Source organism: Dromiciops gliroides, chromosome 2, assembly GCF_019393635.1.
Source record: "Dromiciops gliroides isolate mDroGli1 chromosome 2, mDroGli1.pri, whole genome shotgun sequence".
NCBI classification, from domain to species: Eukaryota; Metazoa; Chordata; class Mammalia; order Microbiotheria; family Microbiotheriidae; genus Dromiciops; species Dromiciops gliroides.
The window spans coordinates 581,513,341-581,527,632 of record NC_057862.1 but is presented as its reverse complement, the minus strand read 5'-3'; the positions used below and the strand labels follow the sequence as shown (position 1 = coordinate 581,527,632).

The 14,292-nt window shown below is 36.1% G+C and overlaps 1 protein-coding gene across 4 annotated transcripts in view; it reads left to right on the top strand.

Annotated features, from left to right (window-relative positions):
• ACTR2 (actin related protein 2) overlaps window positions 1-14,292 on the top strand; it is a 66,337-nt gene that overhangs the window by 12,944 nt on the left and 39,101 nt on the right. The window contains exons 1-3 of one of the 4 annotated variants that reach the window (XM_043981780.1): window positions 6,379-6,395; window positions 10,575-10,685; window positions 12,884-12,895. In XM_043981780.1, coding sequence (XP_043837715.1) covers window positions 12,893-12,895 — 3 coding nt within the window. In that variant the 5' untranslated portion in view covers window positions 6,379-6,395; window positions 10,575-10,685; window positions 12,884-12,892. Of the gene's footprint in view, window positions 1-6,374; window positions 6,396-10,574; window positions 10,686-12,883; window positions 12,896-14,292 lie in introns of those variants that run through there. The other 3 variants (XM_043981778.1, XM_043981781.1, XM_043981779.1) reach the window with 3 other exon arrangements.

The window sequence follows — 14,292 nt, the reverse complement described above, 5'->3', positions numbered from 1 at the left end:
CTTTCTTCTCTTCCTCCCCAATTGGATTTTAGCCAGTTGTTTCAGTTAAGGTCAAGAATAACTGATTTCAGTTACTAGCTGTGTGACCCTGGGCAAGTCACTTAACCCTCATTGCCTGGGGGAAAAAAAACCCAAATAAACAAAAAGAGTAAAAGGGGGAGGTGGGCAGCTAGGTGGTGCAGTGGATAGAGCACTGGCCCTGGATTCAGGAGGACGTGAATTCAAATCCAGCCTCAGACACTTGACACTTACTAGCTGTGTGACGACCCTGGGCAAGTCACTTAACCCCAATTGTTTCACCAAAAAAAAAAAGAGTAACTGATGTCAGGCTAGCTCCTGTAGTTTAGTGTAAAAGCCAAGTATTTGAAGTCTTTTTTAGTGCAAAAATAGCCTTGATTTGGGAAGTAAATCTTAGGTCTTTCAGTACCAACCAACCAATGCAAATAAGTCTGAAGAGTGTTGAGGTTAAGCAAGTACTTTCTATTTTGTTTCTATTACTCTTAATTTTTATCTCAATAAGAATTACCTTTGTTTTAAGTTGTAGAGAAACAGAATAGTAGGTGCCTTGTGTGCTTTGGAAGAAGGAATGTATGTGAATCTGAATCCTGGATTAGTCCTTTAAAATAACCCTGATGCATCAGGGGATAACTCATTTAGGGTTTTGTATATAAAAGAAATAATTTCCAGATAGACTTTTATAAAAGATTTAGTCTGTTGAAGAGAGCATGACTTTGACACATCTCACAGACCCCATCTGTTAAAGCCAAGTAGAATTCTAAATGACATTATATCTTAAGCTTTTTATGATTAAATAGATGTCTTTAAAGTCTTTATCCAGATTGTTCTAGAGGATTTTGAAGATCCCTAAGTTATATGTTAGATGTGGAGAATTTGCAAATGGCATTTAGAGATATTAATGAATTATTCATGTAGCCATTTAGCAAAAAGAATAACTATAATGGTAACATGCATATTGTAAATTCTTACTAGATACTGGTCAATTGGTTTTTGTTTATGCCTATACGATTGTTTTTTCACAGAATGGGGCAAAAATCAATCAACTAGTATCTATGGTATTGCTTAAGTTAATCTTAAAATAAAACAAATAGCTCTTCTTTGAAATATATCGTGCTTTCAGGTGTTTTTTCTTTGTATAAATGAGGATTGGTGAAGATTTGATAGGAAACCAGAAAAAGTGAATATAAATGACTTGTATGAGAATGAAATCCCTTAATTTTATTTAGACTGTAATAATCATTTAATCTCCTTGGGCCTGAATATTCTCATATCATTATGATTATTATTGTAAGAGTTAATTAGATAATAATCAAGTTTTTTACATCTTTAAAAGAACATATCACATAAATAAAAAATATGTGACCTTATTATTATAAAATGCTTCCATGAAAATTGTGCTCCAAATACATCATGGAATTGAGGTGGAGAAGAGATGAGACTATACCTCCCTCTTCTTAGTGGAGAGGTGAGGGACTATGTAGGTAGAATGGTGCATGTGCATGCAGTCCATATATTTAGTTTTACTGAGCTGTTGTTTTTTTCCCTTTTTTTTAAATCTTTGTTCCAAAGGAAGATTTACTGAGTATGGAAGATGAGGTAGTAGGAAAGGGGAGACAGAAGATGTTTGGAATTGAAATTGATATAAAAACAAAAGACATCAATTCCAAAATCATGGCATGGAGGTGAGCCTTAGTCTGGAGCACTGTAACATCAGTGACAGGCTCACTTAGGACTTCCCTGTAGGAAAGATTTAATTTATTCTATTGAGTAAAGGCCAGACTTGTTAAGTTTGGAAAACCTCATCAGAAGGTTGAACACAAGGTGATTAATTTTTTTGGCCACAGCAGCTCATTAAGCTGTTTAAAGGAATGATCTATGTTGGTGGACTGAATACCCATAAAGATGAAACCATGGGTTGTTGGAAGAAGTTTTAGTAAATATTTTGTTGTATCTTATAACTGGATATTTCTTTCACCAGTGCAAATTACAATCCATCTGTACTTTTTCATTTTTTGTGATTCTTACCCATATTCCTCTAAAGAGAATCTACTGACTATCTTAGATCTTTCCTTTAGATCTTTTTTTCCCTTTCTTTTCTTTCTTTTTTTTTTTTTGTTTGTTGTTGAGGCAATTGGGGTTAAGTGACTTGCCCAGGGTCACACAGCTAGTAAGTGTCAAGTGTCTGAGGTCAGATTTGAACTCAGGTCCTCCTGAATCCAGGGCCAGTGCTCTATCCACTGTGCCACCTAGCTTCCCCTCCTCTAGATCCTTTAACATTTTATAGATTTGTTGAACATATGAACAACTTGACACTTTTATCTCTTGTACTCATTACCTAACTGACCCACTGCCTATGATTATACATTTCCTGGATGGTATCTTTTGCATCACTTCCTTCTTGCAAAACTTACTTTAATGTTATAGCTTACTTATAACTGCTATCCTTCATTCTTTTGCCTTTTTGGTCTATATAATTTTGATTACTTGGAGATGGTTATATTGTATATTTTGCAGCCAGAAAACATCACTAGGAGAATGTTGTTGATGTATTTTTTTGTGGGGATTGAGGAGAGATCAGGGATCAGCTCGCCCACATACAACTCAGCCTTCTTTCCTATTCTTATTCTAAGTCCAGCTCACTGACCATCTGTTATTCCTGTCTAAAACATACATGCATATGTGTACATACAGCCATGTATAGAGAGACGTTGGTATATACACTTCCTAGTGGACTAATAACCCAATGAAGTGCCCATCTGATTGCATTTTCAAAATAGAACAATAAGCTTTTTGTATTTACTTTTTCTTTGTGGGTTGTTAAGCCTTTTCAGTGGACTAGGATTGCATTGAGGAGGCCTTGTAGTATTCTAGGGCTTTGTGCAGTCTGCACAATATTATCCACAAAAAGAACATCTAGAAGACCCCACCAGTACCATCTCTGGCTAAGTGGTGCTGTGAATAAGAGCACAGGACTCAGAGACAAGAAGACCTGGATTCAAATCTTGCCTTAGACACTTATTAGCTGTGGGACCCTGGGCAAGTCATTAAATGTCTAAAGTTGTTGTGAGGATTAAATGAGTTAACTCATGTAAAACATTTTGCAAACCTTAAAGTGCCATTATTATTATTGTCACATAGGATATCTCCCATGCTTATGGTAAATACCTTTGTTGAGTAACTTTTACTTGTTTCATTCCCATTCTGGTATTTATAGCAGTGAATTGTTGAACAAAGTTATTTTTATGGTTGCATTTATCAATAAATCTTTTACAGTTTATGCATATGCATGGGAGACACATCATTGGTGAACAGCTTTGGTCTATCCATTCAAATGCTCTTGTGTAACCAATAAACAGCAAGTTTTTGTATTCTCTCCACCTTTCAGTCAACTTTGTAATTGCAAAGATGTTTTCTACTGCAGATAATTGTAAATTTCTACTTGTTCTGTTTTCTTATATCATTAAGAATAACCCTAAAACAAGTGGAAACCATTCTCATAAAGATTTTGTGGAGATAGGAAAGAAACAAGCATTTGTAGAGTGTCTACTGTGTGCACTGTGCTTAAGTACTCTACAAATATTATCTTGTTTGATCAAACCTAGGAAGATAGGTGCTATTATTAGCCCCATTTTACAGATGAGGAGACTGAGGCATATAGAGGTTAGATGACTTGTCCTGGATCACACATATACTAAGTGTCTGGGGTTAGATTTGAATTCAGGCCTTCATGACCTAATGCTCTATTCTCTGTGCCAACTGGCTGTCCCTAAAGCCTTCCCTTTTTCAAATGTGAAAGAAGACATTTGTTGGTAATTGATGATTCCATATATACATATATAGAGAAATTAATTATATGTATATACATATTAATGTGCATACATATGCACATATTTATAATAATATGAGGTTTTTTCACTCTTTTGGTGTCCTTCCCTCCCTGTGAGATCTTGAAAATTGATCTTTCAGTACTTTCAAAGTTGTCACCTCCAGTATGGGTTTCTTCTTTGTGTACTTGATCAGGTCCAGCCAGTTTCTTCCTAACCAATTGTGTGTGTGTGTGTGTGTGTGTGTGTGTGTGTGTGTGTGTGTGTGTGTGTGTGTGTGAGAAGCAGTTGGGGTTAAGTGACTTGCCCAGGGTCACACAGCCAGTAAGTGTTAAGTGTCTGCGGCCAGATTTGAACTCAGGTACTCCTGACTCCAGGGCCGGTGCTCTATCCACTGCGCCATCTAGCTGTCCCCCCTAACTATCTTTTTAAGGGTCCTTTCAACCTATTCTTATCAAGGCATTAAGTGTTAGAATCCAAATACGGAAGGTCTGCTAACTTTGATAATGAAAACAGGTGATTTGAGTTCCTTTGTTGTCCTCCCTCTGATTTCTATAAATTTGTTTTCCCCTTATCTGTTACTGTTTTGTGAGGTGATTAGTGTTTTAAATTTTTCATCATTCTCTTGTGATTCTTTACTCAGAAAATTGAGTTGTTCTGTTGTGTGTTCCTTTTTTTCCTGGTTATATATATGTGTGTGTATATATATATCTTATATCTTCTCAACTTCATTCCCTCCATTATATTCTTCTTTGTTGCATTCTGAGACTGAGATGGCCTTTCTTGTTTGTGTCAACCCTTCTACTTGTATCTTTGATCCTATCCCCTTCCATGTCTGGGAGCTTGCCCCTTTAATTTTACACTCTTTCTGTCTCCTTAGTGTTTATTTTCTCTTATTTCTCTGGTTCCTTCTCTTCTTTCTGTAGACATGTTTCTGAAATATTCAGTTGTCCTTTTCATCTTCTCAGGCTATCTTACCCTTTTCACAAACTCTTAGAAGTCATCTATTTATGCTCATTGCCTTCACTTTTCACCCCTAATTCACTCCTTAACACTTTGCAATCCAGTTTAACTAATAATCTCTTAATTTCCAAACTCAGTGATTTTTTTTTTTCCTCTCACTCATTTATTTGACTCCCCTATAATTTTGACTTTTGTCCTTCTTTCCATACTCTCCTCTCTCTGGGTTTTTATGAAATTATTTTCTCCTGGTTTTCCTGATGTCTGACTGTTTCTTCTCAGAATCCTTTGCTGAATTAGCATACATGTATCACCCTTCATGTATGAGGTACCTCAAAGCTCTGTCCTAAACCTTATAAAATCACAGATCCAGAAGCTATCTAATCCAATCTCCAGGTGTAAGGAAGTTAAGTGATTTACCTAATGTCACACACTCAAGAACTGTGATCTTTCTACTGTCCTACTTTGCCTCTCTTCTCTTTATAAACTCCCTTGGTGATCTTATTAATTCCCCAATGTTCAGTTATAATCTTTATGCAGATAACTTATATCTACATATCAAAAATCTCCTGTTAACTCTCTCCAACATTGCCTATTGCCTGATTATCTCCACCTAGACATCCCAAGTTTGCTGTCCAGCTTGATATTTCCAGAGTAGAAGTCTCTCTCTTCTCTCTCTCTCTTCTTCACCATCCTTTCCCCCAAGTCCATTTCCCTAACTACCTTAATTTACTGGGGACTCCACCATTCTTTCAGTCACTCAGATTTCCAACACCAGGATTATATCACTTCTCTCTTTCTCACCCCCTTAGGGTTAATTAGTTGTCAAAGCTTATTAAATCTACCTTGATATCTACTTGACTGAAAAAATGGAAAATGGAGCAGAACATATTTGTAAGTGAACAAATATGTTCTGCTCCATTTTACGCCTTGATACCCCTATGTTATTTCCCATTCTCTCCTTTACTCTCAAGGAGGTAACTCTTTTCTTGCCAAAGCATCCCTACTAGAATGTCTGGAAGCTTGCTCCCTTAATCATTCATTCTCTTACATCTTCATGCTTCCCTTGTTCAGTGGCTCCTTTCCTTTTGTTTTCAAACATGCTTAAGTGTCCTACATCTATAAAAGTTTAATTTGTCCTTTCCATATGACTTAGTTTAGAAGATCACAGGGTCTTTTGGGGGGGGTGGAGGTGATCCAATTTTCATATCCACTCTCAACCATTTAATATATGCTTTCTAAATGAAATTTTTATGAAAAAGCAAGCCCCTGCACAAAACTTAGATATCCTATCAAAATTTATTGAAGGATGAATTGATGTGAATTAAGAAATGGGGGTAAGTAAGCCTGGCTTTGGAGTACTCTCTGGGAAAGACAGCTGGCTTTAATAAGCACAGATTGTGTGGGGGCAAACAGCATAGAAGGAAGAGAGGAAAGTGATGAAAGGGGTTACAGAGGCAAATGGTACGGGGGCAGGGGATGGGAGAGTGAAGGAAGGTGGGCAGTGATGGGGAGAAGAGGAGGCAAAGAGTCACTCAGATAACCATGGGTTAGACTTGGGAACACTTGGCAGCAGAGACTCAGTAGAGATGGGTGAGTGCTGAGGAGTTCGAGATCTCATTTTTATTGTCTTTTTTGTTGGGGGGAACACACTGACTTTGATCTGTGCTACCTTCATTAACATTAACATCCAAATCGTCTCAAAATTGTAAGTAAGACTTTGAAGTTAACATCTCACAATCATCAACAATTTTTCTTATTGGGGATGTCTGGAATTTGCCTTAGATTTACATATCATAGGACCAGAGAGGCCCTGATAGCAGCATTGAAATGTCTTCCGCTGATTGAGCACATACTTACCAGGATGTGAATTTTGGTTATTATATGATAGTTTGTAAATTTTGTTCCTTTGATCTCTGGGACAGTTTGTACATGACTTACAGGTTCCCCTTTGCTATCCTATTTCCTGATATTTCCTCTTGATACTAGCTACTTATAAACTTACCATACTGACTAAAAATGGGAAACGGTCAGGGGGACCAGAAAAAAAATACAATTTTAACACAAGATTAAAATTATAGTGACTCTGTCTGGTGATTTAGAACTAAAGACACAAGTACTGTGCTTTTTCTTCCAGGGGCTTCTAGAAAGGAGAATATGTCTTTATTCAGGCCTTTAGACTGTCTTACAGTCACTGCCACTATCGTCCCCAGTTCTGTTCGTGAAATATAGTGAGACTAAAGTGGCTCTACAGCTTTCCCCTCATGAAGGAAAAAAGTACCATCTCTGATACATATTTGGTGATGTTTTAGCAGTTGCCTCACTTCCCAAGGATTCTAGGGCAGTCACTGCTTGGAAGCCGCCATCCTTAAATCTGTACCTTGGGATCTTTTAGCATTATGGTTGGTTGAAGAAGTGAAGAAAGGAAAAAAACTTGGAGGGAAGGGTCTGACTTATTCCACGGTTTATGAACATGTATTTTTACTACTTACTGCATAGAAATAGATGCCTCCTCTCATGGCTCTGGGCTAGGAAATGTGAGACATTCTATCTGTGTTTTATTGAGGGTAGCAAATAACCAAAAGCCAGCGAATGGTATTATTTGTCTATAACCTGAATTCATGACAACCTAGGCCAGTATCCAAACTTTAAAAGATTTAGTTATAACATATGTTAGCATTCACTCAGGGATCTTGTTCACTGCTTCATTTATTGGGATATCTTGCATTTATAAGATCGAGCAGCAATGATAGGGATAGGAAGGGAGGGACTAAAAAGACTACTAGTGTCCTTTAACTATTGTCAAATCATTTTTCCTTTGCATAAAACTCCTTGGAAGGATTTTTCCTTTCATTGCCTCTATTTCCTCATTTTCTGCTCTTCTATTCCTAGCATTCTAGCTTCCAAATCCACAATGTTCTCTTTACCGGTTAAATCCAGTAGCTTTTTCCTAGTCCTTATCTGACTTGACCTTTCTGCAGCTTTTGACATTAAAGTCCCACTTCCTCCTGCCTTTGCTTTTGTGATACTGCTCTTGTTTCTTCTACCTGTCTGACCTTTCCTTCTCATTTATCTTTGCTAGGTCATTATCACACTAAGTTTGGACATCCTCCAAAATTTCTCTTCTTGGTCCTTTTCTCTCTTTACTCTCTCTTTTGGTGATCTCATGAGTTAAACTGTCAGCTCTAGGCATATGACTCAAATCTCTGTATCTTTGACTCTTCATTCTATCTTGTTCACACTGTTAAATGAGTTACCAAATCTTGTCGGTAACATCTCTTGATTCTGTTTTCCCCTGCTCTCTACTCCAGTCTCTTTGACCTAATTGTTGTTCCCCATTTTCCATTTCTACATCTGTGACTTTGTGTAGGTGATTCTCCGTGTCTAGAACACATTCCCTCTTCATTTTTGCCTTTTGGAATTACTTAACTTCCTTTGAAATACAGCTCAGGTGACACCTGTTATAGGAAGCCTTTCCTGATTTCCAATGCCAGTCTCATAGTTTTTAATGCTTTCTGTTCTCGGAAGTGTACTTCCTGTTCTTCTGCATATACTTTTGATTGGCATGTCTATAAATATGTTTTGCCATCATCCTTACCCCCTTAAAGAGACTAGTTGCTGCCATGTTGCTTTGTATAATGTAGGCTTAAAAATTGTTTGAATTAAGTGGAATTAAATGATTATTGATGCCTTTGGGCTCAAGATGAAATCTACTTCTTTACTTGCCTCTCCCTGGGAGAAGCTGAGCAGGTCACCGAACCCTGTTTGCCTCCGCTATGCCTCTGTAAAGCTGGAGAAGGAAATGGCAAACCGCTCCAAAAGGAGTCACAGGCAACACTGAAACGACACAACAACAACAACAGAGGGAGAACCTGTAAGCCTCTTCCCATTTACCTGCAAATTCTTGTCTTCTGGTCTCATTTATAGAGAGAATGTCATTATTCATGGAGTTCTGTTCCTTTGGTCGTTTATCACTTTGAAAGTCTTTGGATAGAAATGTCAAATTTGGATGCCAGCAATTAACTTTGTTATGGATGGTCTAGGACAGGGATTCTTAACCTTTTTTTGTGTTAATGGACCCTTCTGGCAGTCTGGTGAAGCCCATGGAAGCCAGACTGCCAAAAAGGTCCATAACAGCAACAATAACAAAGGATAAACACCCATGTTATAGCCTTATTGAGCATTCTTATTCCCTCTCCCACATTCTGAGATCTCTTCAGTCTGGCTTTTTTTTTTCTTTTCTTTTCTTTTTTTTTTTAGTGAGGCAATCGGGGTTAAGTGACTTGCCCAGGGTCACACAGCTAGTAAATGTTAAGTGTCTGAGGCCAAATTTGAACTCAGATACTCCTGACTCCAGGGCCAGTGCTCTATCCACTGCGCCACCTAGCTGCCCCTCAATCTGGCTTTCTTTCTGGTTTTCCTGCAGGACACTCTTTCTTCCCTCTCAGAGCCTTTGTACTGGCTATTCCACATGGCTTGAACAGACTTTGAGTCATAGCTCAGGAATCAGGTCTACTTAAAGCCTTTCTTCATCCTCCCAACTGCTAGTGTTCTTCCCAAATTATCTTATATTTAACTACTTCATGTATATTTGTATTTATTGACTTTATATTTCAGCTGTATATATTTATAGGATATAGTTCCCTTCTGCATTAGAATGACAGAATTCTGTCTTTTATTTTATTGCCCTAGCTAGCACAATGTCTAGCACTTGATAGTTATTGGTTGATAGATAATGAATCGCTACTTTAGAAGAAGGCTGGATTACAGACTGGCTGACCCAGTCTGTTTCTGGGATCATGGTAGAAGCCTGTCTAGCTTGGTTGACAGAAGTTGCCAGGTCTTGTCAAGAATTCAGGGTTTGATAGATGATGAGACATTGGAGCAAAACTTTTGTGGAGGATTAAATATTTATTGCTAAATAAGATATTTAAATATATTTTTAAAAAATTCATTCAGTGGTGTTTACATACTGGTTCACATGTATAATTATGTAAAGTGTTATACTCAAATTTATAATTACCTGAGAGTTGTTGTTGGGGTTGGGGCGGGTTATTTTGTCTATAAAATGTATTGTTATTTGTGAGAACAAACTCCAAAATGTTTTAGGAAGACATCTATGAGGTTGTTTGGTAGTGAGGAGCTGGAAAGAAGGGGTGGCTCTCCTCAAGTCTTTGGGAGGTTACATTATATAGAATTGAGAAAAGGGCATACAGATATTTGCCTGATTGGTCTCACTTAGGCATAGGTACTCTCCAAAAAGACAGTTTGAGATGTCTATCAGTAAGTCAAGCTCTTTAGCTAACCCAAAACACAAGCTTGAGGTGGACCCAAAACAAGACCTGAGGGGTCTAAAAGGAGCACTGGATGGAATCTAAGCATTCCTTAAGATCATCCAGCTTCCCTGGAGGATCTCTGAGGTCAGCCTTACAGCCTACAGTAAGCTTTGGGGGTTAGACAATTTTTTAGCCACATAAAGCTAGGTTCAGACAATAAATGATAGATAATGAGCCACAGAATGAAGGTGATTACTTTGCCAAAGGTACAAGAGTCAAGATTATAATTAAAGCTTCCATTCTGTTCTGTTGTTACTATATATTTTAGAAGTGTTTTACTCTTGAAAGGTAAGCATTCTATAGTTCAATGAAGTAATATGTATAAAAGTATTTTATTAGTATTCTGATACTCATATTAACAGTATAATCATTCTAAAAAGGATTTAGGAAGTGGTAAATATTTTGTGTTTAACATACTTTTTTTTTTTCCTTTCAGTTTGTCAAATGTGGATATGCAGGCTCTAATTTTCCAGAACACATCTTTCCAGCTTTGGTTGGAAGACCTATTATCAGATCAACCACCAAAGTGGGAAACATTGAAATCAAGGTAATATTTTATTTATAAGTAAATCAGGAATGAAATCTCTGATTTGTTACTTGAAATAACAATATTTGTTAAATAAAACATAGTGATCAGCAAAGTGAAGCATTAATGCCAGTTAAAATCTAATTTTGTTTACTTTGTGTGACTCTACAGTGTATATTTGGAATAAAATACCTAGTAGATTCTGTATATAATGCTTAATATTCTGAGGGCTTTAATCCTAGCTGTACAATAGATTGATTTTTAGAATGCTTTGTTCTTTAAAATTCAAAAGGTCTTTTTCTATCTTTCTATTTTATAGGCAACTGCTGTTATAGAAATGCTTCTTTGGAATTTGTGCATTTTCTTTCAATGCTTTGTGGCCTGATCCTGTACTGTTTCACAGTATAGCTGTGGAAACTTTGGATGCCATGTAAATCTTATATGGTCTTCTGTTCAGCTAATACCACCAACCTCCTATACTCTGCAGTAGATGGAAGCTATGCATGTCTTCCATTTGACTTTTGCCCAAAGGTTCTCTGGTGTACTATTTAGCTTAGTCTTGGAGTGGGGGTAGGAAGCAGGTAATATAGAATGTTATGGCCCTTAGAGTTCAGGAGCAGTAATTGAGAGTTGTCCACGAATGAGCCAGTGTTGTAGGTCTTATTTATGTAGCCTTTTTGTAAGACTTCTGGGTCCTATTAGAACACCTAGTCACTTGAATTAGAGATTAGGAAGCAGTCAGTGTTCAGAGATGGAGGTCTACAGTAAAGTATAGATTTACAGTTTCATGTCTTAGGCATTTGTTTTCTTGCTAAGTTATTTACTAGCTCAATGAATAAATGTACTAACTGATATTTGTTTTTTTTAATCCTAAATTATATGTAAAATCATTTAAAAAGGCCTTTTAAGTAATCCAGACTTTGCTTCTCCATATTAAAAATAAGAACAAATCATCAGAGAAACCTGTAACAGTAGAGTCAGTGGAAGTAGATTTTAAAATAGAAATAGGACAGCTAGGTGGCACAGTGGATAAAGCACTGGCCCTGAATTCAGGAGGATCTGAGTTCGAATTCTGCCTCAGACACTTGACACTTAGTAACTGTGTGACCCCCCCCCCCCAAAAAAAAAAGCAAAACAGAAATGAGTTGTTTCAGACAAGAAATGGATGTAATAGTTTCTATCCAAAGTCCCTTACAGCTTTAGCATTCTATGATTATGATGCCTTATTTTCCAGGCATCTTTTTCTTTAATTCTGACTGAATTCCATCTTGAAATTTAAATCTTAATTTGTGTTTGGGCATAGTTACAATAATATAAGTTAAGTATTTACTGATTATGGTAATATATGACTACCTTCTTTTTTAAACTGAATTTTTCAGTTTTTATTCAAGCGTATATTTAATTAGGAATAGAGTGCCATTTCTACTTTATAGGCAGATTAAAATAGTATTAACATATTTAAACAGTATATGTTATATAGTTATAACTTATCCTCAAATAGGGGGTTCATATGTTTGTACATACATGTCCTCATTCTAGGAAATGTTGCATTATACATTTAAGGCCATGGAGTAGTTATGGACTCTGTCTTCCTTTTCTCCATGATTTTGCTATAAATGCAAAGTGATTAGCAGAAGGGGCCTTTTCCCCACAAGGACTGCCTATGTTGTTCTCCATTGGCTCAATCTATTCAACTTAAGCCTTTTGAAACTATAATATCATATAATTTAGGTTGGAAAAATGTGGCAAAAGGGATGTGACTCATCCAAGCCTTCATGCAAGAACCAGAAATAGTCTTTTTTTCCTTTTTAAAAAAACTTTCAGAAAATTAGATGTTATAAAAATTAATTAATGAATTTGCAGGGATGCTTGGAATTTGAAATTTCCTATGTTTGGTGGATACTTTCTGTTTCATCATTTTCAGCTAACATGGTTGTTAACTACATAAGGGAGACTGGAAATTTAACTCATAAATAGCAAATTCCATTTATAAATGAGGTGCCTGAACAACTATTCTTTTTTTAGGGTTGATGATACTGACCATGTTAATTTGGCCCTGATTTTATTAACTAGTAAAATCATAGCAGTACTGCATCTGACTTCTACTTAATTTGTCTCTCTTGCTTGTGTGTTTAAAATTTTTAGTGAGGATTTTATTTAGGCCTTTCTGACTCTTACTTCTACCTTCTCTCTTCACCTTTCTTGACCTGTTGAAGTAGAATAACAAGATGGTAAGTGAGGTTATACCATGCTCTGTTTGTTTTCCACTTTTGCTTTATGGGACCAGTAGCTGTTATTTTGTGTCCCTTAGTATTTGGGAGGGGGGATATTTCCATATTTTTTAATACATTCATTCTTTTTTTTTTTAACTTTTTTTTCCTTCATTGCTTCAGTTTAGTGGCAACTAATTTAAGTCTTATGCTTTTTTCTGAATGGGACATGTACCAAGGACCAAACATTCTAATCACTAACATAGTTTCTATTTTTTAAAAATCTACCATTTAGAAAAATTTAATAGTTAAAATGGAATGTGCTGTGCATTATTATTAGAATTCAAGTGATTCTGTACAGGATTAAGTGTTACATAGTGAAAAGGATTAGTAGAATTTTAGGTTGTAAATAAGTTTAATTGACATGGGTGTGTTCAATTAAACGTTTTAGTCATAGCCTATGTATACTTATCAGGCTTTGTGCTATCTGCAAATAATCAGAGTACAATTTCAATATGCAAGTGAAATATAAATGGAGAGAAAGAAAGGAAGAGATATTGATTGGTTTCTTCTGTTACCACTAGTGAGGAATAATAGGAACTATAAGTGTGTGACTAAGAAAAAGAGAGTGCTCATAAGAATTTCAGCAATCAGTGGTTATTTCATTTTTCCAAATAAATGCTGTTGTGCAGTAACCTTTCCATGTGGATCCCACTTTGTCCCCAAAATATTTCTTCTTTTTATTAACATTTTCTTGAAATTTAAGAATTTTTAAAATCTATTTGTTAATTTTATTTTTGAATATTTTTAGAGACTTAAAAATGTCTATACTGTAACTCTTTCCCCTCCACTTGAAAATTAAGAATGATAGTTGTATGAAAATGTGATGAGATGAATGTGGAAGGATTCTAGTGTTTATACAGAGCATTTTAGTCATTCAATCTTTGTCATATTAGTTTCCTATTAAATATCAAATACTATTGGGGCAGCTAGGTGGCGCAGTGGATAGGGTACCGGCCCTGGAGTCAGGAGGACCTGAGTTCAAATTCGGCCTCAGACACTTGACAAATTACTAGCTGTGTGACCCTGGGCAAGTCACTTAACCCCAATTGCCTCACCAAAAAAAAAAATACATATATATATATATATGTGTATATATATATATATGTATATATGTGTGTGTGTATATCTATATATCTATATCTATATATATCTCAAATACTTTTAAAAGATAGGGGGATGTCTGGGTTTAGCCCAAAATAAGTGACAAAATTTAATAGTAAAGATCTAAAAAGGTTCAGATTAAGATCAGGTCAAGTGCTATTAACATTGTAGTAGAGAGTAGTGTGAGTGTATGGCATTCTGTGTGCTTTTTATTTAGTGTTTGTAGTCATTTGTAAAATTCAGATTTTTAAAAA